A 26,762-nucleotide genomic window follows, 5' to 3' on the forward strand; every position below is an offset into this window, starting at 1 on the left:
AATACTTTCTTTAAAAAAAATCCAAAATAATTAATTATTTTAGCCACTATATTATTGCTTACAGTAATACACAGCAATAACATTTACATTGATTGAATTCTGTTTCCTTAATGTGAAATTTGTTTGGGGTTAATTAGCACGGCTGAGGAATAAGCCTAATAATTTCATGCTGTTTACACTGGAGGCAGTTTTCCACAAGCACTGCTCAGGGAGCAAGTGACATCTTCTAATTCCAGACAGAACACAGAGGTGAGGGCAGCTGCTCACTATGGGGTTGCAAGCCAGGCCCTTCCTCCTTTAGCCAGTCTCCTCACTACTTGGGGTGTCTAATGGCAACAGTACAAAGTTGTTCAAATTATTGCTCAGGCATGGTAAGTTTCTAAACCAAATACTGAGCTGGGGGGGCGTGTAGAAAAGGACTTATATAAATGGAGAAAATCCACAACATTAGACATTTTTACTTCCCCCTCCTTAAGAAAAAGCAGGTCTAATTAGTTGTCTCCCTAAAATGCATACCTAGCATTTTTATTATGTATTATAACATTTTGCTCAGAGCTGACATTTTTATTCTGACAAGCACTGTCTGGAGAGCTCTCAATAAATAATACATTGACAATTTTCAGTAAATAAGCAGTGGACACAAATCGTTATCCTTACTTACCACTGCCCCACTCTAATAGTGCTTTTACAAGTGAGGTGACTATTCAGTCTAATGCAATCCTCTCAGTGCTGGAAAGACATTTTCATTCATTACCACGGTCACAAGCACTTAAAGCACTTTTAAGTCCTGTTGCAAAACAGCAGGAATGGCAGAGCAAGCGGGGCTAACGGAAACTAAAGTTCATCACCAAAGAAACCTGAGGTTGTTCACCTAAGGAACTAGGAAATTCACTTATGCGCTAGCCACCTCCACACTTCTAGATCTACATGTCTAACAAGAATGCATGATTTTGTTTGGCAATTAAATGTTAACCTTCTTAAGCCCAAACACTGTGGGCTTTGTTTTCTGTATTAAATTTGGTTCACCATCCAATAATATCTATTAAGCACCCTCAGATAAGGGGAGTCATATGCTATGACCTGAGTGCTCACCTTTGATCAAGGTAAGAAACTGAAATAAAATCTGAATCCAGATGAATACATTTGAAACCACACAGTAACTTTTCTTTTCTCTCATTAGCTTTTCTTCTTTAACTAAAGCCCCTAACACCATCACCCTAACTAGTCGCTAAACCACTAAAGTAGTCCTGAATTTCATTTTTCTTCATGATACCACATAAATTTTATTTTCTAGCTACTTGGAGATACAAACTTAAATGAAATAAGTTTTAAAGAAAGAGTAATAAAATGAGAAGATAATAGCTACACCCCTTGCCAAATATAGCCTGTGGCTTGTACTTTCACCCTACTTCTTAATCAAATCAATTTATCCATTATTTTATGACTTGTTAGACAATTGTTGGTCATAAGGATGGCTGAAAATATGTTGCCCAGTTGCAAGATGATTTCATGGTAACATATTATATGGCTTCGAATTTAGTACAGTATAGTCCAGTGTAGTATAGTACAGCACAGTATAGTATAGGTGTTATTGCATAATTTCAATCTTTTGTGTGCATCGGGAGCACCTGGAGAGCTTGTTAAAACACAGGTTGCTAGGCCCCATCCCAGAGTTTCTGATTCAGTAGGTAAGGGGTGAGGCCCAAGAATCCGCATTTCTAACAAGTTCCCAGTAACAACCGCGCTACTAACAATTTGAAACACTGGGCTAAAAGATTAATTAAATTTACCTGAACACATAAGACACACATGAGCCATATTGGCCTATAGTCGATCCTTTTCTTTTACATGAACAGAATGTTAGATTATAGAGCTTCCACTATGTAGCAAATATGATGCCACCTGAAAGCAACAACGACTAATCGCAATGAGTTCTCTAAAAGGAGATTAAATCCATAACAATGATAAGAAAGGGAGCTCTCTCCTAGTCTCCAGGATAGTCAGTCTTACGTTTGCCAGCCAGGTATATCCACCTTCACAGAATGCTCAAACTCAGTATGCCTAAACCCAAACCTTCTCCCTAAACCTTCTCATCTATCTATATTCACCATCTTCGTAGCCTCACTGTTGATTCTCTCTACCAGGATACTTCAATCATCTTTGACTCTCTTCCCAACCTCACACCTCACACCTAACTAGCAACCTCAAGTATATATCTAAAAGTTGATTCTTCCTCCCTAACCCTTGTCAATGCCTTAGCTGTTTAGACTCTTATCAGTACATGTGTGGCCCATTAAAATAGCCTACTAACAGATTTCCCCGCACTTGGCTTTGTCTCTTTCCAACTGAGAGTCAAAATGCTACCAAAGTTACGTTTCTAAGAAATGTATACAATTATGTCATTCATCCTCCTACTTTAAGTAGCTCTCTACTGCTCCCTACTACCCAAAAGATAAAATTCAAACTCTTTACAATGGCTTCAATCCATTTTTTTAGTCACGTCTCCTATCCTAACTACACCAAACCTCTTGAATTCACCACACTCACAGGTTTAATCACATCACTGAAAACTTATACATGCTATTCTACCTGGGATTCTATTATGTCTCTTGTTCACTATGAATAGCTTATAATTAATCAAAAATCCAGCTCAAATGCCTATAAATCCCTTCCTAAATCTTCTAGACAAAATGATAGTTCCCTCTTCTGTACTCCAGCGTTTTATAGCTCCTTCTGCTATAGCACTTACTATAATATAATTACTCTATGTGCATGTGTTTCTCCCACTAAACTGAGGGTTACTAAAAACCAGTATCTATTCATCTCTGTATTCATCTTCTTCTCTCCCTCTTTCTCCACTTTTACCTCTCCTCACCCACTACACTACCAGATGAAAGAGCTTAATAAATGCTTATGGAAATACTGAGCATTCATATGTGTGCATTTAAATATGTATATTTTGCTTTGCTTAACTAAAGGGGCATTCCCTAAAAATTGAATCTATTCCTCTCTGAGCCATAATAATATTTGTCTCTCTGAAATCTTTTATAAATCAACAGATTTTTAGGTTAATGCATATTATATGCTAAGATCTATACTAGGTGTCTGAAGATAGACTAAAGATATGGTCTGTGTCCTCAAAAATTAAAATCTTCTTGGGAGGCAAGATCCATAAATGTAAAATAGCAAATAATACTTTTCTTCTTTGTCAAAAATCAGTTGAGCATAATTTGGTGGTTTTATTTGTGGGTTCTCTATTATGTTCCATTGATCAATGTATCTATTTCTCTGCCAAAACCACATTGTTTTGATTATTGTAGCTACAGTAAGCTTTAATATTGAGTAGAGTGATTCCTAACATTTTATTATTCTCTTTCAAGATTAACTTAGCTGTTCTAGGGCCTATCTCCTTCTATATAAATGTTAGAATAAGCTTGTCTATGTTCATAAAAGTCTTGCTGAGATTTTGATAGGAATTGCATTAAACATATAGATCTTTTGGAGGAAAACTGACAACTTTACCAGTCCTATGAGTCTTCCGATCCATGACCAGGATGTCTTGCCATTTATTTAAGTCTTCTTTGATTTCACTGACCAGCATTTTGTAATTTCAGCAACAGATCCTGTACATGTTTTGTTAAGTGTACCTAGACTTTTCATTTTATTTGGAGAAATAATATATAGCATTGGGCTTTAAATTTTGGTTTTCATATGTGCATTGCTAACATTTAGGAATGCCATTGATTTTTATGAGTTGATCTTGCATCCTATGACCTTGCTAAGTCAAAAAATGAAACCTAAATGTCACACCTTGTACAAAAATGTGACCTAAACCTCACACCTGATACAAAAATTGACCCTAAATTGATTATAGACTTAAATGTAAAATATAAAACTATAAATCTTTTAGCAAAAAAATAGGAGAAAATGTTTAGAATATAGGGCTAGGCAAAGTATTATTAGACTTGGCACAAAAAGCATGATCCATAAAATTAAAAATTGCTTAATTGCCCCTCTTCAAATTTATAAACTTTTGCTCTGTTAAACCCTATAGTAAAGAAGATGGAAAGACAAGCTACAGACTGGGAGAAAATATTTGCAAATCACATATTCAACATAGAACTAGTAAATAGAATAATAAAGAACTCTCACAACTCAACAGTAAAAAAACATCCAATTAAAAAATAGATGAAAGACACAAATAGACATTTCACCAAAAAGGATATACAGATGGTAAACAAGCACATGAAATAATGCTCAACATCATTAGCCATAAAAGAAATACAATTTAAAGCCACAATGAGATTTCGCTATACACCTATCAGAATGGCTAAAATAAACATGACAAAACCAAACGCTGACAAAGATGCAGAGAAACTAGATCACTTATACGTTGCTAGTGGGAATGTAAAATGTACAGTTATTCTGAAACATAGTTTGGCAGTTTCTTATAATACTAAACATCAATTACCGTACAACCCAGCGATTGTACCCCTGGCCATGAATCCCAGAAAAATAAAAATTTATGTTCACACAAAAACCTGTACACAAGTGTTCATAGCAACTTTACTTGTAATAGCCAATAACCGGATGTTTGATTTGACATCCTTCAGCTGGTGAATGGTTAAATAAACTGTGATACATACATGTTATACATACCACTGAATACTGCTCAGCAATTAAAAAATAGTATGAACTACTGATACATACAACAACTTGGATGAATGTCCAGGGAATTATGCTGGTTTTTTTTTTCTTAAAGCAAATTCCAAAAAAATAGATACTGTACAAATCCATTTATGTAACATATTTGAAATGACAAAATGTTAGAAATGAAGAGCATATTAATGTTGACAGGCATTTGGTAAGGGGTGTTGGAGTAGAAGAGAGGCAGGTATGGTTATAAAAGAGCATAACTTGATTGTGGTAGTGAATACATGAATCTATATAGGTGATTTACAGGTGACAAGATTGTAGAGAACCTAATACACATATCCACAACAACTGAGAACAATTAAAACTGGAGAAATATGAATGAGATCAATGGATTGTATCAATGTTAATAACCTGGTTGTGACAGTATGTGGCAGTTTTGCAAAATGTTATCACTGGGGGAAAATGGTCAAAGTGTACACTGGATCTCTCTATATTTTTTCTTACAACTGCATGTGAATCTATAATTAACCCAATTAAAAAATCTCAATTTAAAAAATAGCAAATATTGAGTTATAATCTATTGATAAATGGAGTGGTATATGGGTTTTTTTCAGCTTTACTGAGGTATAAGGGACAAAGAAAATTGTAAGAAATTTAAAGTATACAACGTGATGATTTGATATATAGATACACTGTGAAACGACTCCCCCCCACTGAGTTCATTAACACATCCATCCATCACCTCATCCTATTTAAATTCTACTCTGCTAAGATTTGCTAATCTTAGAAATTTTCAAGTATACAATATAATGTTATCAAATATAGTCACCATGTTATACATTATATCCTCAGACCTTATTCATCTTATAACTGAAAGTTTGTACCCTTTTACCAACCTCTCTCTGTCTCCCCCACCCATCCCCAGACCCTGACAACCAACTTTCTACTCCCTATTTCTACGAGTTTGACTTTTTTTAAGACTCCACAAATTTCAGACAAAGAGGGCTACAGTCATCAGTAGAAGACAAGATGTGATCTGGATTTTATGTATTGTAAAATGGATAGATGGAAAACTTAGATAAGAAGAGGAGAGATAAAAGGTTATTCTGGGTAGGGATAATGGCTGAGCATGAAGTATGTTGGACTAAATAACTAATTCAAATTAACACAGTGCTGACTCTTTAGATAAGAAAGTTTGCCATGAGATTGTTGCATCTTCAAGTTTCTTAATCAGAATGCTCACTAGAGAAAGATTACAAAAGAACCCTAGGAATCAAATTCTTATGATGTGTAGTGGCCCTAATATGAGTAAGAAATGTCCAAATTATAGTCACATCAAAGCAAAAAGAAAAAGCACAGCATATGTGGGAGATAATAAGTATTAGAAAAAAAATTCAAAGAAGTTAGTCTCCATCAGGTACCAAGAATACACCTAACATCTGAAGCTAATACTGACTACAAAGTGAGTAAATGGTGGAGTAGCTAGAGACAGAGAAACAGAGACAGTAAGTTTTTGCTACTGTTTTAAATAAACAGAGCATATCTAAGAAACGTATTCAAAAGAAAGAAAGAAGAAAAAGTAAATAAAATAAAAAGAAACCAACATACTTAAATCTAAGGAAAATAATTCTATATACAGGGAAGAGGAAGTACAAAGGAATTAAGACATGCTTGAGGAAAAAAAAAAAAAAGATCCAGTAGCTGGAGTGGCCTGAGAAAAAATGTAAGTTTAAGATGAGTCTTGAAAGCCAGAGTACCATGTTCGGATTTTAAGCAATGAATTTTATTTCCAAGCATAATAGAGATTGATGATCACTGGCCAAATACCAAAGTTCCAATGCCAGTAAAATGCCTAAACCCTCTGAATATCAGATAAAACCATGAGGAAAGGGGCATAATTCTACTGACTGAAGTTAAATCCTGAAGTAACTGAGTTTACCTGGAAGTGAGACCAGACTTCCTTCTATTAGTGAGAACGGGGGATTAAGAGTTAAATTACAATTACTAATGGAGAAATAAAATTAATACATGAGCTTTTGTGCACATGAGTTTGGTGACAATAATATTTATAAGCAAACAACATTAATTTACTGCTATCCTTTGTATTCCAAAGTGACACTGTCACTATATAAATATTGTCCAACATTATCAAAAAGATCAAAGAATAGTTTTTAGGACTTTGTACATTAGGTACATAAGGTAGTTTTCCCCAGTCTCCCTTTTCTACCTGGAAACAAAGGAGATTGCTCCAAAAAAACATGTTGCTTATGCATTAATTCTTAAATTTCCCATCTCTTCCACACCTGTGACAGGAGTAAGAAGTACAAGATTAGAGGTATTTCTGAAGGACCTGCTACAAAATTCCAGGTTAAGCTAAGTTCCACTGCATTTTGGAGTGGAGTGGCATCCTAGTGCACACGGTTTGTTAGCCACTCAAAACTGCCCGTTGACTATTGGTTGCCTTCATTCAAAAATCACACATTAGTAGCAAAGTAATTCTACCACTGTTATTGCTGGTACCATAGTTCTTGCAAATAATTCAATACTTTGTCATTTTTCATAGTTATTCTTCATTATATCTCCACTTATTTTAACCCTCTATTTGTATTTACTCATTTCAATTCACTACATGAGAGCAATTAGAGAAGTCCACAGGCCATAGGCCTCTAACTTCTGCTTCCCCATGCTAGGGCATGGCCTATATTCTGTGACTTCATTGTGAGTGTACTTGTCTGGCCTCTAAGTGATGGCTCCTCAGTTATACTTAAACCCTCAAGACATACATTAAGAAAGCTATGATAGGTCTAAGTGTCACAGTTATTCAGCAGTAAACCCATAGCCTCATATGGCTAATAAATATGGCCGTGAATTCCCTCTAAGGCCCAAATCCCCTTTACAACAGCTCTACCAAAAGGTAGAATTATTGACCTTTACCTTCTTCTGGATCATCACACCCTACTAAACTCGCCCTCCGTTTGCTAATCTTTCAAACCATGTATAGCATTTTCTGAGCCAATTATCCATGGCTTTGTCTGTAAGTACTTCATTACAGACAATGACTTTTTCAGACATCAAAACTTGATGGCAGCTTTTATCTCTATCTTTATAAAGATTCTAACGTCAGAAAAAAAGAGACTGGAAATAGTAAAGGACAATTTCAACCATATTAAGAGAAAAAGAATCATGATATTGGTTCAGATGATTTATTTACTCTGAAAACAGTTTGAAAAGAAAATTACAGATAGAGGATGCTGAACTTTAGATACAAACTCTAAAAGAAAATCAAAGCACATAGAATTTTAGAATTTGGCCTTTAGTGCTCAACCAATGTCCTCATTTTCTAAATTAAGAAAGCAGTGCTAAGATCAATCAATTAATTAACTAATTAATTAATTATTAGGTATTACCCAGAAAGTTACCAGAGTCAAGCAAGAATGCACATCAAATTCAGGCCAGTCTGCAGCTGAAAGGATTCCCAGATAAAACATTTTAAGAAACAGGTGAAGATTTCCAGCTAATAAGCCAACTGTTTGGCTAGAAAAATATATCTATTCCAATATGAATGGTTAGAGCAGGGGCAATAATCAACAGGGTTTGCTGGTTAATTTTGAATTTGAAGTAGGTATTTAAGGAAAAAATGATCATGAACCTGATAAGGTTAGAGATCAGGAACTACTTTAATTCAAAAACCACACAGAGGTGGAAACGTCAATGAAAGGAATCAAAAGAGGAAAAAAAGTGTGTTTCCTAACAAACTTAGTAATCATAGTCCAGAGGGAGAATGACAATACACTTGTGCTCATACTTAAAAGAAGGGCTGAAGACATTTTATTATGAGACAACAAAAAGAAAAAGAAAAATTGCAGTGAAGGGTCCATCAAAGCTCTTGTAAGCTTCTGAAAAGCTCAGCGATAAAAGGAAACCTGGGCTAGACATTTTGAGGAAGTGGAACCAAAAGGTATAGATAGTTAAGCCTTTCGAAAATTATAAAACACACACACATTAAACACACACACAAACACACACACACACACACACACACACACAGACACACACACACACACACACACACACACACTGCAGCCCCAACTTCTTTGTGTAATGTTTTCCAACAGAGTAGAAAAAATAATACAAAATTTGTCAACAGCAGTTCCACTCCTGGGAATACACCCTATAGAAGAAGTTCATGCACATGTGTATCAGAAGACAGGTGCAAGAATGTTCATACCATCACTGTTTGTACTAGCAGAAAACTGGAAATAGTCCAAATGTCCGGAGACAGTAAACAGGAGAGTATACTCCTATATAGCATTCCATGGGAGAGTGTGTGAAATATTATACAAAAGTGAAAATGAACTACAGCTGCACACAGCAAAATTGATCTTGAAATATAATTATGAGTATAAAAAGCAAGTCATAGAAGGTTACAGTGTAATACCATTTTTATAAAGTTCTGAAACAAAACTAAACAATATATTATTTAGGAACATATACAAAAGGAAGATTCCAAACACAAAGTTCTGGCAAAGGGATTGAATAGGTGAAGAAAACATTTTTGAAGTTGGATGATGAATTCACAGGTGTTTGTTTTATTTTTATGCCTTATAATATATATAATCAAATATTAAATAATAAACACATATTTAAGTTTGCAACTTCCTTTTCTATTCATTTTTTCTTTGGATTTTACACATATATTGTACAAGAAAAAATGTACAGATTTAAAAACTGGCCCTTATTACTTTTGAGAATCCCAGAATAAATCTGGAAGAGGTCTATCTAATGATTTTCAGTGGAAAAAATGCAAAATGTTAATGATCCTCTCCAACTTAACAGATTCAAAAGTTGTATGAGAATATGACTTAACTTCATCAAACCATGGAGAGGAAGCTGCATCCTCTTAACAAAATGCCAAGGAACACCTTGCTTCCCAGGTCAGTAAGAGGAAAAATCAGAAGCAACTGCCTACATCTGTTCTTAACATTCATAGAGAAAAAACTTTAAGAATCTTTAAGTCTGAAGAGATAGAAATGGGCCAAGAAATTTGAAGTAACTTTTCAAGGCAGAGACACACAAAATGAAGTTGAGAAGAGGATTCAACCAACTAGGACATTGCCAACACTGTAAATGGGAGTTGCAAAACAACAGCAAATTGAAATAATTAAGATTTGTCCAGAATGTCTAGGGTTCACAGGATTCAGGCTAATTACATCCTTTATAAAGTTATATGAGAGGATGATCAGTTTCTAAAGAATTAGAAAGCAAATATACTTAATGCAATAACATAAGAAACATTATTTTTTTCCATAATTCAAAAACCAGTAGTTCTAGCTCCTCATTTTAATCCCTAATTGTGTAATACTTGTAGAAATATGTTTATTTAAACTATCTGGCACTAGGTTAGTATTTGCTATGACTATGATAAAAATTCTTTAAAATAGGAGCAAGGACACAAACATTATAAGGGAGTAAAGATATATTTTAAAGAGAAGAAAAAATGAATTAAAATGAAGTCACATCAGCATCACTCTGAATACCTGACTGCTTCTTCACCTGGAGTATGAGTGGTCTTGGGTAACTTCAGCATTTAAATGACCTGAAATTTCCAACTTACTTGAAATAATAACTCTGGGGGTTTCATGATGAATACTTAATGCATTTTTTATGCAAAAATCCAAAACCTTCTCCCATGAATGAGAAATATAAAGAAACGTTTGGATCTCGGATACTCTAAATACTTCACCAATATAACCTTCAATCAGAACAGAGGCAAAAACCTAATATCCATAAATTTTGCCTTAAAAGATTCTTTTGATGTTCTAGCATGGTATGAATGTTAAACTTTTACATTTTTTTTAGCATGGCCTTTTAATAGATTTTTTTTAACAGGAACACAGTGCTCTTAACTGGATAGTATCTAAAAACCTCATCTAAGGCTTTACCAACCTCTCTCCCTGACAGCATCATATTCCACATATTTCTCAGCAGGGAAGATTGGCTTCCAGTGGGAAAACTTTAGTATCAGCTTTTCCAAAGAGCCTGAAAGGAGAGTTAAGCTGGATTGCTCTTCCAGAAAACAAGTATATCATTGCTGCCAAATGCTAAATCCTAACACCATGGGACATTTCCTATGATTCTGTCTGTGGTGCAGGATGAGATTCCTGTAATATTTCTCTTTACAAAATGTTCCTTCAAATAATAACAGTAATAGTAGTTATAACAGTAATAGTAATAATAAATTATAATTATAGAAGCTATGTGTTTTATGTATATATAATCTGTCAAATTCTCACAACAGCCCTGCAAGGTAGACATCATTTATCCAATTTTACAGATAAAGGAACTGAAGCACCAAAGGATGAAATAATTTGTCCAAGACTAAGAAATAATGTTGGCTACATTTATTGAGCACTTACTATGTGCTGGTAGTGTTCTAAATGTTTTAGTTGCATTAACTAAATCTTGATCTCTTCATGATAGCTCTATAATTATGTCCAATATTTGGCTGAGAAAACACAGAGAGATGCCCAGTGTCATCCACCTGGTAAATGTTGAACTGAGATTCAAACTCAGGCAGCATAGCGACAGCGCCCACACTCTTAACCAGTACACTATACTGCCTCGCTAAATATTAGAACTTATATTCAAACCCAGATCTAGCTTACTCAAAAAACATATGGCTTTCAAAAATGAGTTCTCCCATTGCTTAAACTATACCACACAGGCAAAAGCTATCAGATGAGCAACACATACCAACATATAGGCTTACTAAATATAATTCAGTGAAAATATATGTAGAAATCCAAATTATTGTTTAGAGATGTGAATAATGATAATAATCCATCAGATACATAAACACGTGTTCATTCTTGTGCTGGGTAACAGCTGCATAATCCACTGGAAAGCCTATCCCACCAGGAATCCAAAGCTCAAATGCTCCTGCCCTTTCTCTACATACACAGTCAAATGAATCCACATACTTTCATTATCATATCTTGAGGCACACAATTCCACTGGACAAATACTCTAATTTCTGATCAACATACATTCTATGAAACTGTACCTAAACTCTGCATACTTTCCATTAAGTTTATGGCCTCTATCGAAGAGAACACATTTATTCTAATATTTCTAACTACAAACTTCATCACTCCCTCTTGATCGCAATAATTATTAACTAAAATATAGTCTTTTAAAAGAGCAAAAAGTCAGAAAGAAAATCTTATTTTGTTAGAGTTGAGGTTTATATCAATGCATCCCTTTCTCTGCAATCTCACATGACTCCAGAACCTGACCCAAACCAGTTCACCCAGCCTAGGATCATATACTTAGTAGTATGATATACAAGACATGATAGTGGCTGAAGCACTATTATTAAAGAGAGATTAAAACAGCTGTACATTATGCTGAAGCACTCACTCTTCCCTTTACAAACAGACGGTCCTGGATTACAAGCAGCACTTGACCATTTAAATCACGACAACAACCAGATTTAACCAGCTGGGCCATATTCTCCTAGGCAATGCCTGTTGACCTCCTCAGTCGCAGCTGCTCAAATGAAATTCTCATTAGACAACTTATTTTCAGAAGCCAAAGGACTCTCTGATTAAATATATGTATTTAGATATAGAAGTCCTTTTTAAAGTATTCATTTTCTGACAACTGTCGCTTATGCTACAGCCCAGCTACATTGGCAACAAGATGGGTGATACAAGGATAACTAAAATTCATCATTTAATCCCAGCTGAAGGCTTTTTATCTTAGAACCATTTAAAACTGAATCTATTAATCAAAGTCTTTCTACACACTATACCCACCAATATCAACAGTGTTTTAAAAGGTAGATTCTGATATTCATTCATTCTATCCATCTATCCATTTTTCCATGCATCTGCACACCTATCTATCTATCTACCTACCTACCAACCTATCTATCTATGGCAGAAAAATTCAGGGTTAAATTTAGAACAAAACAGAAGCCTTGCCTATTTTCCCACAAATCTTACTTTCAGCGGAGGCACTTCAGACAGAACACCTTTGTTCATCAGTGTTTCAGCAATCCAGTCAAATCACTGCTCTGGAGAGGACATTTCTTGAGAGAATGGCAGATAAAATACTGGACAATTATTTGGTTAATCAAGGAATCTACCTGTAAGAGAATAACTTTCCTATTACCTAATGGAGAGTTTTTGTTTTATCAAGTAGATACTGTTTTAAAATAGACCATAATAAATAAACTTTTTATAGATCAGTTACTGTATAAGAGGGGAAATGAGGGGGAAGGTATTTAGTCTGATATAGTCAAAACGTTCTCCAGGACAAGAATGACTCAGGAAAGGTCATTTATTATGGCAATCACACAAGCTTGTCACTTATGAAGTATGGTCTTCAAACCAGGAAGTAGAAGCGAGGGAGAGGTGAGTAATGCATTTGAAAGCTTTTATACATCCCATGGGATAAAGGACGTCCCAGATGAGGAGATGGGGCTTTAAAAAGTCAAAGCCAGGCAAATATTGGTGGAGCTATTTTACCTCCTTAGACCTAGAGTATAATTATAATATTATAGAATCAGAAATCTATCAGAAGCTTATTAATGACCTTTTCTATAATTATTTCTCTTCTCCCATCACACTGTTCTGTTCTATCGCTCCAAGCAAATGATTAAAATTAGGCATCAAACTCAAAATAAAAAATAGAAATCCTCATTACTCCCATCTCCAAAACATGTTGTCTACTTTTCTCATTAACTGTTATACCATCCTCCTATTCACTCTGAGCTACCTTTAAACCACTCCTCTCTATTGATCTCCTCACTTTAAATGTCAGGTCCTAACAATTCTACCTCCGATATCTTTTCCATATGCACCTCTTCTTCCTTTCTTGTTTCTGCTGCTTTAGTTCAGGCCCTCATTATCTCTAGCCTGAAACAATTTCCTTAACATCTCTCTGTGCTCCCATACATCCAATACAGTGCTGCCAGATTAACTTTCCTGGAGGAAAGCTCTAATCCATCAACTTACTCTGCTAAAAAACAGTCAGTGGTTCCTCCATAACTTTCATATAGGTGGAGCTTCTTAGCCAAGAATTTAAGGGCCACTGTGATGAACAGAACCTACCTTTTCAGTCTTATACCCTATATGCATCTTCACATACTTTAAAGTAGAACCTGAAGGCTGTTTTAAAGCTCTCTGCCTGTTCCTTTTGACTGAAATGTCCCTCCCTTCCATTTCTACTTACATATATATCCTTTCATTCTCCAAGACCAGTTAAGACTCATTTTCCTATAGAACCTCTCCATGGTTTCCTAGGCAGGCACAATCTATCTTGTAAACTCCTATAACATTTTATCTATGTAGTTCTCATGGAACTTATCACATATTAAATATGAATTAAGAGTTCATTTTGTATATGTTTTACACCTTTTACTAGAATATGAACTCTTTAAATTTAGAGACTATTGTTTTATTCATGATAGGTGTGCAATATCATGTAGCACGGTGGTTCTTAACCTAGGGTCCACAGACCCCAGGAGTCTATCCATAGAATTCAGGAAGTCTGTGAACTTGGATGGAAAAAATTCATTTTCACCAATTTTTTTAACTGAAAATTTGCATTTCTTTAAATTATTGATGCAGGCAACAAACCATAAATTCATAATATCTGTGACATTGTAACCAATAAAATAACAATATATTTTTATATCACATTGTACTTGTTGAAGATATCTCAAAATATCTTTTATACTTATCACTACTTCAAAATTGTATTTTTAGTCCCTCCATTAGATCTTGTGTTTAATGCATTAATAAAGTAGTACTTCATACCATATCAAAAAATTTTTAAATTATTTAACATTTTAATATAATTCATTTTCTCATAATTCCATGGATTTTACTTTATGCATTTAAAATAAGAATGGACCTGTAGGCGTTGCCAAGCCACCAAAGGGATCCACAGCCATAGAAAGAAAGAAAGTAAGAATCCCTCAGTTCTAATATAGCACCTTGCAAAATAAGAAGAAAACTTGTAGAAAAATAATCATGATACTATGTAGCTCTTGACTAGGGCTATAAAAAATATGCCATGAACTATAGAATACTGTATAAGCATATTGTTCATAAAAATTCATAGTCTTGGCAGAAAAAGACCAATTACCCCTCGTCTAAAATAACCTTTTAAAATGGCAATTAAGATTGCTGCATACCTCCAAAGATAATTTATTATCTTTCAAAGAAAGTCTTTCCATACATGGACAGCTACACTGTTAGACAGCTGGTCTTGTTATAATTTCAATATGATATATAATATTATATGATAATATAATGATAATATTACTAGTTCCTTTAATTATTCCTCTTATTATATAATTCTGTGTCTGTTAGCATGTCATTTGTTCTCCTCTGAGAATATCCCAATGCTTCTGAGTTCCTCTTAAAGTGTAGTAATTCTCAACACAATACTTCAGGTGCATTCTTTTGAGCAGGAAGTTCAGTGGGACCGACACCTCTTGAATCTTACATACTGTAATTCTAGTAATGCTGACTGGGATAGCACTGACAATTTTTTGGCAATATTCACTGCACTGACCCCATTGCACTCTCTGTCACCTAAAATTCATATGTTGGGTTTTTTTTTAACCATGTGTCTGCTATTTAAATGTCCTTCAGTAATTACTTGTGCAGATAGGAATTTTGGTCACAGCCTCTGGACTTGATAATAAGACCTATTAAATTTTATCTTGATGGATTAGTTTTAAGTTTATATTTTCAGTTTGTCAAAAACTTTTGACTTTTTGTTTCTTTCATACATTATATTCAGCATTCCTCCCAGATTTTTGGAATCTGTTTGATAAGCACACTTTTTATCATTTCTATTTGTACTTAATGTACTATATACGTTGATATGCACTAAAAATGCCTGAATTTCCGATGCCTAAAATATATGTACTGTACAAAACAAAGTTCTGTAGTGTACATAAAAAACATTCTTCAATAGTAGGAATATAATAACAAAGGACTCTTAAATGAGAGTCTCATCTTACAAATGCCTCTCTTGTATCAAATCTATAACACACAATAATGAAGAAGAAAACACTAATCATTACTTGCAAGAGAAGGATGATTTTAAATTCCCTAGCAGTCTAGACCCCTCCCCCTAAAAAATCATCACAAATCAATTTCTTTATTTTTACACAACAGAGCCCTCTAAAGTATGTTGAAACCTCTTTCTTATAGAGCTAAAACAATCTTTTTGGTGAATCACAATTAAAGGTAACCTAGCAATCTCATTTATTCAGAGTTTATTGATCTGGCAGCCTCAGTTATTCTAGAATAGCCATGAATGAGGAATATAAAGTCTCTGAGCAGCCCGAAGAGTCAGCATGAAGTCCATGCACTGAAGAGCATGTATATTGCTCAGAATCTCTCAGCAACTCACCCAGAAATGTTTGTTCATATTTTAAATATAGTCCAGAATGTTATGATCATCTAATTTCATAATTGACAGATGAATATAAGAAGCAAATTAGAAAATATTCACAACTAGGTAAGAAGTAACAGTCTGAAACCTGATATGAAAGGAAGAGAAACCAAAACACACATATACACAGACACACACACACACACACACACACACACACACACACGCCAAAAAAGATATCTAAATCAAGCAGACACAGGAACTCTAAAGTTTCATAATTGCAGAGAAATAACCATAAAGCCAACTGTCCTAATTATCTCAAAGCTCTCTGGGGGCATCATTACATTATAGCATGGTAAAGTAATTGACATTTATAATAATTATCATCACAATAACTCAAATGTATGTAATTTACAGTTCATAAGACACATTAATTATTATAGTTAATTCTCAAAATGTTTGAGTTAAGAAGTCAGGTTACTACCATACCAAACTTTAAATTTTGTGGTTCAGGGAGATTGAAGAACTTATCCAGGGTCACATGATTGTTAGATAGGTATCGGAGATCATATTCTACTGCATCATGACCCTGAGTCAACAAAAAAGTTTACATTTTGTGCCATATAATCTGGTTAGTAAGATAGGGAAGCATGTAATACATTTTAGAAGCTTCCACAAAGATTGCTGATGTGGTGGACACATCACAAAAATTAATTTGAAATTTTTAAACTTCTGAGCCCTTTAAAGGAATAAAATTAACTTACATGAAAAATTCCCTTATATCAAATCCCCATTTCCCTATAGTACCACAGAGGTTTAAATTTAACTTACAATGTAAGTAGTAATCCAGAGCCATTAATTATCCTACATTTTAAAGTCTAAAATCTGTACATAAAAAAATGAAAGAATATACATAGTATAGCAATCACTCAGAGTTGATTTATTTAATTTAAACATATTATTAGAGAGTCTACTTTCATCTACTTTTTAGGACCTAGGTTAACCTAAGTGGACTCTTGTAGAGAGAGTAGAGAAGGTGGATGTTTCAGTAGATGTCATGTGTCAAAGAACTCCTCCCTTGAACATTTAGCTTTAATAGTATTAGAAACCCTCAGCTCTCAATTCTGCAACATTTGGAGGTAAAATAATAATATTTATAAATTTATAATATTTATAAAAATAAGGAGAAATAAATTAGGGGTCTTTTTCTCTTTAAACAGTTGATATTTTCATAATAAAACACTATCCATCAAGAGGAAATAAGGGAGAAAAAATAAAGTTGTGGCTAGGAAAATACCTGTACTCCCTTTTCCAGAGCAAGGCTTATAGTCAGTTTAAAACCTTGATTTGTTATTATAAGAGCCAAGTAAAATGCACAAAGTTGTAGAAAAATGGAACTATCTGCTTAACACTTCTAATGGATCACAATCTGCCATCACCATGGTAACCTCTGAATAACTTTTTCCTTGCTAGTGTCAATTATGCACTTCTCTGGCCCTTAAAACCCCACTCATTTTTTTTTTAAGCCTGGAATCTTTAAAAGAATAAAGCCCAACAGTTAAGTCCACACATACCCTCTTGTTCAGTCCGAGTCATTTCCTCAAGCTTCTTCTGTTTCAGTGTGTCCACCACATCGGCAAGGCTCCCTTTGCGGCGTTCTGGGGTTCCAAAAGTAACACTGGTCATTATCTCGCGGTCCCGACTCCCTTCGTCAGGCTTATGTGGTGAGGTAGAGGTATTTCGGAAGGAATATAGGGAACATAACTTATTATTCTCTGACTCCTAGAAAATAAAAATAAAATAAAACCATTAGAACATGTTTCTTTACATATCATTGGAGAAAAATCCCAAACTCAGAATGACAGTATATGAGGCTGAGATGGACAAATAAAATATATTAATTATCTCTGCTTAAAAAAAAATACTAAACATAGAGGTAATTATCAAAGGAACTAACCTGAAATTGTAGATTCGACCTTTTTCTTTTTAAAAAAAAAAAGCAGCCGAAGTGTTACAAAAACTTAATTTTACAAGGAACACTTCAACTTCTTACTCATTTACACCCTTCATTTAAAATAGTTCAGATTCAATTATTAATTATAAGGATGGTAAAGTTTTTCTTTTAATTGGCACTTATATTAGCAACCCTCTTCCCACAGCCTAAAATATACGTACATCAAAAAAGAACCCCATTATCCCTAAATTTAGAAACAGTAGAGAAATTAGCTTCCATATTCACGTTAATTATTCACCAGAAAATATATAAAATATCTAAATCAGGGTCAGAAAGTTAGCCAACCTGAATATTTTTGTGTGCTGGGGTTTGAGGAAAATTGTTTGTTTGTTTTCTAGCTACACATCTGTCAAAGTTATGGAAACCTCCTTCTATTTCTTACACTTACCCCTGATACTTTAGCACATAGTCACACACATTTTTCATGTGGCATTTAAAAATGATTTGTTCTTTTCTTTTTTTTAACAAGAAGACAAGTTTGTTACAGAAACACTTACACAAGAATTATTTCACATTACAGAGAAGTTGGCTAACTGGTAGGAGAGTTAGGTCCATCTTCAAGGAGAAAAAGCAAATCTTAGATTGAAAATAATAAACACCTAAAAGTTTATAAAAAGAAAATGCTTTTATAGCTCTTTAAATCGGAACTGAGAGTTTTAAGCAAACATTTTTGGCCACAGTCCACCAGTAGTCTTGCATTCACCTTATCTGTCTGTGTATGGGTATTCTCTCTCCCAATAAAAAACTGTATGAAATAAATAAAGCATCTAGGCTTTGTTCTCATCAGAAGCTTAAAAATCTTAATCACTCCTATATCTCTCTCCTTCTTCACAAAAAAAAAAGCCCAGTAAGCATCAAGAACTAGAGGAAGAGCATGAGGTAAAAGTTACAGCGTTTAAAAAAAAGAAAAATTTACAGAGTTAATCACTGGTAGGAAAGGGAATGAAAAGAAAATGGAATCTAGAGAATTACATTTCCACATACATTAAATGAGATAATTGTACTCAGTAAATGCTAGATATTTAGGTATTATTGTCATTGTATACAAAGTAGGAATAAAACTTATTTTCACAATTATTGGTAGCATATAATGAGCTAACATTTGTAGAGCAACTAGGCACAGTGCTGAGCCCAAAGCAGGCAGTGCTTAGTAAATGGTAGGTATTATTATTTTGTTGGAAGGAACAGATCTAGGAATGGAGCCAAAGAGGTTTTTCCCCCTCTGGACCTAAGGAATTGCTTAGTAAAAAATATGTCTTGAATTAAATTGAGTATTGTAAAGTCTGTGAATATACTAAAAACCACTGAATTGTACACATTAAATGAGCAAATTGTATGGTATGTGTATTATATCTCAATAAAGCTGCTTTAAATTACTATGAGCCAAATCTTAATCTTTTCCACAATCCCATTGTTATCAAAATGCCTAGCACGGAGTAGATGCTCATTACATTTGCACTAAAATAAACTGAAAAGGATAAAATAAATGGGCAGGGCAGGAAAAAGAGCTCCTCTTTACCTTATCCCTAAATCTTTTCTTTCCCCAGGAAATATGTTGTATTTCATTTACTGCTTACAATAACTGTGGAGTGATGCACAGGAACCCCTTCTTTTAGATGCCAGTCATGGTTAATACATGGCTCCTTGGAATGGCCAGTTCATTCTCTACTTTGTGCAAACAAAAAACTCAGAGATATGTTTGCCAATTTCAGCTCTTAATAGTGTCCCTATCAGAAATGTGACCTAGGCTTTTGAATCAGTAATACCATTTGATAAATTATGCTTCAATCACTTTCATTTCAAATGCAAATTTGTCTATCATTGCCTGTAAATCAAAAACAAACTCTGGCTCAACCTAAGGGATTGAAGATCAACTTAAAACAACAGTTACATGGAAGTGGTTACCTACAAATGACTCACCACTGACCATAATAAAGAGGAGTTTTCCCACCACTCTCAAATTGAAAGATGCTAGAAATGTCTCTCCAGCCTGAGTTACAGTTGTCCTTAGAGAATTTAGGCTCCATACAGTACCATTTTTTTCTCTCAGGACTAATTTCAGTCTATTTACTCATGTCACTTACTTGTTAGATAGACTATGTTCCTTATTTTTTACTCATGGGAATGTGGTCACTGCCATCTGCACCACAGACAATAACCATGGGTTCCCACACCAATGACCCACACTGTCTTCAGCCCCATAATCTGTGCAAGGTCACTCAACACCACCAAGAAGCAGAGAACAAGAAGCTGTAAGTCATGATTTCTCCAAGAAAGCAACAAGAACTACTTGCAACATGCCACAAAGGCATCAACACGGGCAGAAGATGAAATCATAAATGGCTTAAGTCATACTATCTTATAAACAATGGAAAGGGGCAAAATTTACCATTTATGGTCTTCACTTTTTAACTTTCTAAAACTTAAGACATATGGGGGGCTTCCCTGGTGGCACAGTGGTTGAGAGTCCGCCTGCCAATGCAGGGGACACGGGTTCGTGCCCCGGTCCAGGAAGATCCCACATGCCACGGAGCGGCTGGGCCCATGAGCCACGGCCACTGAGCCTGCGCGTCCAGAGCCTGTGCTCTGCAACGGGAGAGGCCACAATGGTGAGAGGCCCGCATACCGCAAAAAAAAAAAAAAAAAAAAAAGACATACGGACCTCTCATGAATGGGGGTCTATAGTCAATTCATCTGAACAAAGGGGCACATAAATCCAAACATCTATCGATACAATGAAGAGATTACTGTTAGATAAAAGGCAGTAATGCCAAATCAGAAAAAGAAATTTGACAAAGAATCTCTAGTTTTTGTTCTAGGGAGCTAGGTAATTTTTAAGTAAGTTTTCTTACAGAAAAAAAAAGCTCAACTTATTCTTTAATTTCCTAAAAACAAAACTGGTCCTATGAACTAACAATTGAGGCAAGATGAACAGTGATAATATCTATCAAGTTTTGATGCATGACACTGCAGCACAGCTGTGGAGAGGTTTGAGACAACATTTGACTAAAGCAGTGCTTCTCCAACTTTAAGGTATTGAATTCCCTGGCAAGTATGTTAAAATACAGATTCCCTTACCTCTTCCCATACCCCAAAGAGTGGGGCGCAGGAATATGAAGTTTAATAAACATCCCAAGTGATTCTGATGCACCCCACTTTCAGAAACACTGATTCCGTGAGAAGGTAATGAAATGAATGTGCTTTGCCTTAATGTTATAATGTGGATATAATTATGAACATTTTAAAGAAGTCTGGTTAGTTGTGATTTTAAAAAGTAACATAAAGGAGATTATTTCTCTTCTTTTGATCTTTCTTGTGAAAACAACCAGTGTATAACATGACAGAACACATGAACATCACAAAAAGAAAAGCATATGGGGCACTGAGTAAGCATTAGTTTATTCAAAGGAAACTTATAAGTTTGTTTTCTCTTAACCCTTAACTTCAGAGTCCTCCCTAACAGTGAAGAAAATTTCAAAATACTATTTAAAAGGATCCTAGTACCAATAAAAGGACTAAAGTGATATTGATTCAGATTATCTAAGGAGCATTTCACTGGCAATTAATTAAACAGTACAAAAATTATATGTAGGTGACTGAAAAAGCATACAGTAGTACAAAAAAAAATCATTAGGCAAAGTTTCTAGAAAATACAAGCAATTTTCACAAATTAAGAATATATAGGGCTTCCCTGGTGGCCCAGTGGTTGAGAGTCCGCCTGCCGATGCAGGGGACGCGGGTTTGTGCCCCGGTCCGGGAAGATCCCACATGCCGCGGAGCAGCTGGGCCCGTGAGCCATGGCCGCTGAGCCTGCGCGTCCGGAGCCTGTGCTCCGCAACGGAAGAGGCCACAACGGTGAGAGGCCAGCGTACCGCAAAAAAAAAAAAAAAAAAATATATATATATATATAATTAAGATGTTTCCATATATGAAGGGATAGAGAAGTAAATATTAAAAACAAAACGTGTGTGAAGTGATGGATGTTAAGTAAACTTATTGTGGTAATTCTTTCACAATATATACATTATATTTTATATCTTTAATACAATGTTATGTCAATTATTTCTCAATAAAATTGAAAAAACAGATTAAAATAAATATTGTTCAGATTTTTCAGAAGTTATGAAAAACTGATTGCTCAGCAGTGGCATTAAATAACATTAAACTCAAATAGCCTTCTCATGGTACTGTGAATATAGCAAACATAATCAAATTTTTGAGCCTTTGCAAGTCTTGTTCCTTTCCCCTAGAATGTACTACATTCTCTTTGACTATGAACTCAACCCACTCTTCAAAGCTCAGCTCAAACTGCATTTCATCCTTAAAGTCCTCCCTGACTATTCTGGGCCTCACTATCCTCCTATCCCCTGAACTACACATTGAAGCAATCAGAACCATGCAATAATATACTAAACTATTCGTTACTATTTTGCATGTTTTAGTCATATTTGCAACTAAATTTTAGCTTCTAACTTATGCTTCTTCTATATACCTCATGTCTTATGCTGCTTCTATATACCTCCAAAACATCAAAAAAAAAAAAAAAAAGTCACGTTGTTGGATGATTAAGGCTAAGGGTAAAGATTCGCTCTAGCAATGACAGAATTGCTTATTTAAGCAAAACGTTAACAACTGAGATATTAAAAAATAAGGGATTCATTCAATAAAAGATGATATAGCTACACAATGGGATACCACATGGCCATTAAAAACAATATTATATATGTTGAATATAGTGTTGTTTATAGTGATGAATAATTAGAGGCAATTTGTATTTCCAATAGTAGGGATTATTTGAGGGCATTATGGTTTTATCCATATGGTGGAATAATTTGAAATCATTGAAAATCATATTTTTGCAGAAAATTTAGTGACGTGGGACTATTCATATTACTAGTAAAAAGTGTGTTAGTGAGAAACACTAATATATATATATTTTTTTAAATTATGTACAGAAGAAAAGAAAGAATTTCCAACAAAATGTTAATGGTCCTCTGAGTCTTGAAATAATAGGTAGTTTTATATTTTCTTTTTGAAGTTACATATATTTTGCAAATGTTCTATCATAAGTAATACTTTTAATCAGAAAATAAATACTATTTTCAAGGTTGAATATGAATACCAAAAAAAGTTGTAGAATAATTTATTTACAAGGGAAGAGGTATCAAATGGAGAAAAGGATATATCATAGTATTTTAGTATATAACTTCAATTTTGTTACATGTGTGCATAAGGGTAAATATGGCCACAAAAACAAAATCTTAGAAGATATACACCAAAATATTTATAGTGATTTATAAATGGTTATGAGATTATTGGTAATTTCTTTCCTTTTTTTGCTTATCTGTGTTTTCTAATTTATCACTGATAAACACTGATGAACATATTGCTTATGTAATAAGGAAGAACAAAAATCATTTTATAAAGAGACGCTTAGAGGAAATATATTGGGTGGGCCAAAGAGTATCTTTGGTTTTTAAGTAAAAATACACATTTTTCCTTTTCACCAAGAACTTTATTGAACAACGTATTCACCCTTTTGCTCCACTACCTTCTGCCATTTTTCCAGGCAATTTCATAATTCCATCTTCCCAAAACTTTTTATCTTTTTGAGCAAAGAACTGTTCCAGGTGTCTTTTACAGTCTTCCAGGGAATTGAAATTTTTTCCATTAGGAGAATTTTGTAAAGATCTAAATAAATGGAAACCTGAAGGTGCAATGTCTGGTGAATATGGCAGATGAATCAGAACATCCCAGTCAAGCTGTAACAGGTTTTGCCTGGTCATCAAAGAAACATGCGGTCTTGCGTTATCCTGATAGAAGATTATGTATTTTCTGTTGACTAATTCCGGATGCTTTTCGTCAAGTGCTACTTTCAGTTGGTCTAACCAGAAGCAGTACCTGCTGGTATTAATCGTTTGGTTTTCCAGAAGGAGCTCATAATAGAGGACTCCTTTCCAATCCCACCATATACACAACATCACCTTCTTTGGATGAAGACCGGCCTTTGGTGTGGTTGATGGTGGTTCATTTTCCTTGCCCCATGATATCTTCTGTTCCACATGATCGTACAGTAACCACTTTTCACTGCCCATCATAATTTGTTTTAAAAACGGAATGTTTTCATTACGTTTAAGTAGAGAATCGCATGCGGGAATACAGTCAAGAAGGTTTTTTTCGCGTATGTGAAGTCCAAACATCAAAGCGATTAACATAACCAAGCTGGTGCAAATGATTTTCAACGCTTGATTTGGATATTTTGAGTATGTTGCTATCTCCCGCATGGTATAACGTTGACTGTTCTCAATTAATGTCTTGATTTGATCACTATCAACTTCAACTAGTCTACCCGACCATGGAGCACCATCCAGTGTGAAATCTCCAGCATGAAACTTCGCAAACCACTTTTGAGACGTTCTATCAGTCGCAGCACCTTCTCCATACACTGCACAAATCTTTTTTGCATTTCAGCTCCGTTTTTACCTTTCTTTAAATAATAAAACATAATATGCCGAAAATGTTGCATTTTTCTTCCATCTTTAATATTAAAATGGCTACACAAAAATTCACCAATTTTGATGTCTTTTTTTTAATGCACGCTGATATGACAGCTGTCACATACAATCTAACAAAATTGTTTTGAATGAAGGTAAAGACAACTAAGTGCTACTAGAATCATCTTATGGAAAAAAGCGAACGAACCTTTTGGCCAACACAATAAAAATAATTTAAGAGAATAGAGTTTGGCCTTATTGAACATATCTAGAGAGTTAGTATATTATAGTTTCCCTATATTGAAATCAGAAAAAGTAACCAAGCTTTCTTTCCTTGGTATATCTGCATCTGAGGACTCACAAATAATATTTTCTGATAACTCTAATTATTTAAAAGGGAATCCTTGATCAGCTAAAATCTAGATCCTTATCATTATCACCCATAGTTTCCTGTTTGCCCTCAAAAGACACACAAAATCAATTTATTTCCTATTCCTTGTTAAAGTTGTTCGAAGTATCTTAAGGGAGGGATTAGGTTAACAGTCCTTTTCTAGGTGAAACTCCTTCAGTTTCAACACCTATTTACCATTTGACATGGTTTCCAGACCCTTCGTCATTCTCCTCTGATACACTCCAGTCTCTAGATGTTGTTCTAAAAATGTGTTGCCAAGAACTGAATACCGAAGTTTGTTTTAGCGTGAAGAAAAGTAACATTCAGAAGGTTATGTGGTTTTCCCCATATTTTTAAGTAAGTATTAAGTATATATTTATATTTAAGTAAGTATTTTACCTGTCACACAGGTAAAACTGGCAGAGCTAAACTCTGAATGTAGGTCTTCTGACACCCAATCCAGTGTTTTTTCCATTCCATAGGGCTATACTAAAATCACTTTCAACAGTAAAAGATGCCATAATTTCAATAACACGTACCTTCTAAATCTTTTCTTACCTTACATTTCCAGAGAGGAGCTTTACCTACTTTTGAGACAGGAATTCCACTGTTATTAACCCTAATCCAACAATTACCAAGATACATTACATTAGTTATCTACTGTATAAAAATCACCCTAAAACTTTGTGCTTAAAACGACAATAATGATTTATTATCTTCAGTGGTTTCCGTGGGTCAGGAATTCAGGAGCATCTGGGCTGGGTGGTTCTGTCTCAAGGTTCCTCATGAGCTTGCCCTTAAGTCAGTGCCTAAGGTTGGAGTCATCTCAAAGGCTTCTTTTTTCACAGATGTGAACACTTTAAGAGCTTGGGGTTGAAACCTGGGGTTCCTTGGACATATTCCTCGATGTGGTCTCTCTACATGATCTTTTCTCTCCAGCACATTGCTTCAGACTAGCTGGACTTCTTACATGGTAGTTCAGGCCTCCAAAGGTGTATGCCCCCAAAAGAGCCAGAAGAAAGTTATATCACTTTTTCTAACCTAGTCTGGGAAGTCATGCCCTATAACTGTCAATGCAATCTATTCAATAGTAAGTCACCAAGGCTGACCCATAGTCAAGGAGATGGGAGTTAGACTATGCCTCTTTATAGGATGGAGTTATAATTATATGCTCAAATAGTTGCTGTGAGAAATGAATAATGTATAAAGCACTTAGGGGAGTGCCCATCACCTGAGTACTCAATAAATGATACCTACACTTATTATTAAATTAAAATGTCCTTTGTCCAATTATCTTTGGTTTCAATTTTCAATTCTGAAAATAGAGTCATGATAATCACTGGCACCATTTTTAGGTTTTTATTTATACTCACTCATCTAAGTGGAATAATAAATACTGAACTATATTACTCTCTTCAATATCAATGCTCAAAATCACCTTCTTTTTAAAGGCATCCCCAACTAATTCCACTAAGATCTGGCCCCTCACAAAGCTCCAATAACCTCAACATTTGTAATTAGCTTCATCTAGGGACACTATCAATTCTCACTTAACCTAACTCCATATGGATTATCTCCACTCTGTCCAGGAGCAGCTACAGTATACTACAGCTCTAATTTAGCTGGGTTTCCACCTGCACCTTGACCAGGAATGAGAATGGGCAGCCATACTGCAAGCAGAGGAGAGACTGGGGTTGCAAAAGTCAGATAAGATGTCAGAAATTAAGACAGGCAGAGACTATGGGTCAGGAATGCAATCTTGCCCTGCATAATAGAGTTGAAACCCACG

General features: G+C 34.8%; 1 protein-coding gene across 1 annotated transcript in view; it reads right to left on the reverse strand.

Annotated features, from left to right (window-relative positions):
• Positions 1-26,762, reverse strand: part of SOX6 (SRY-box transcription factor 6) — a 445,733-nt gene that overhangs the window by 335,566 nt on the left and 83,405 nt on the right. The window contains exon 3 of the mRNA XM_060018551.1: positions 17,649-17,856. Coding sequence (XP_059874534.1) covers positions 17,649-17,856 — 208 coding nt within the window. The remainder of the gene's footprint in view (positions 1-17,648; positions 17,857-26,762) is intronic.

This window comes from Delphinus delphis, chromosome 8, assembly GCF_949987515.2.
Source record: "Delphinus delphis chromosome 8, mDelDel1.2, whole genome shotgun sequence".
NCBI lineage: Eukaryota > Metazoa > Chordata > Mammalia > Artiodactyla > Delphinidae > Delphinus > Delphinus delphis.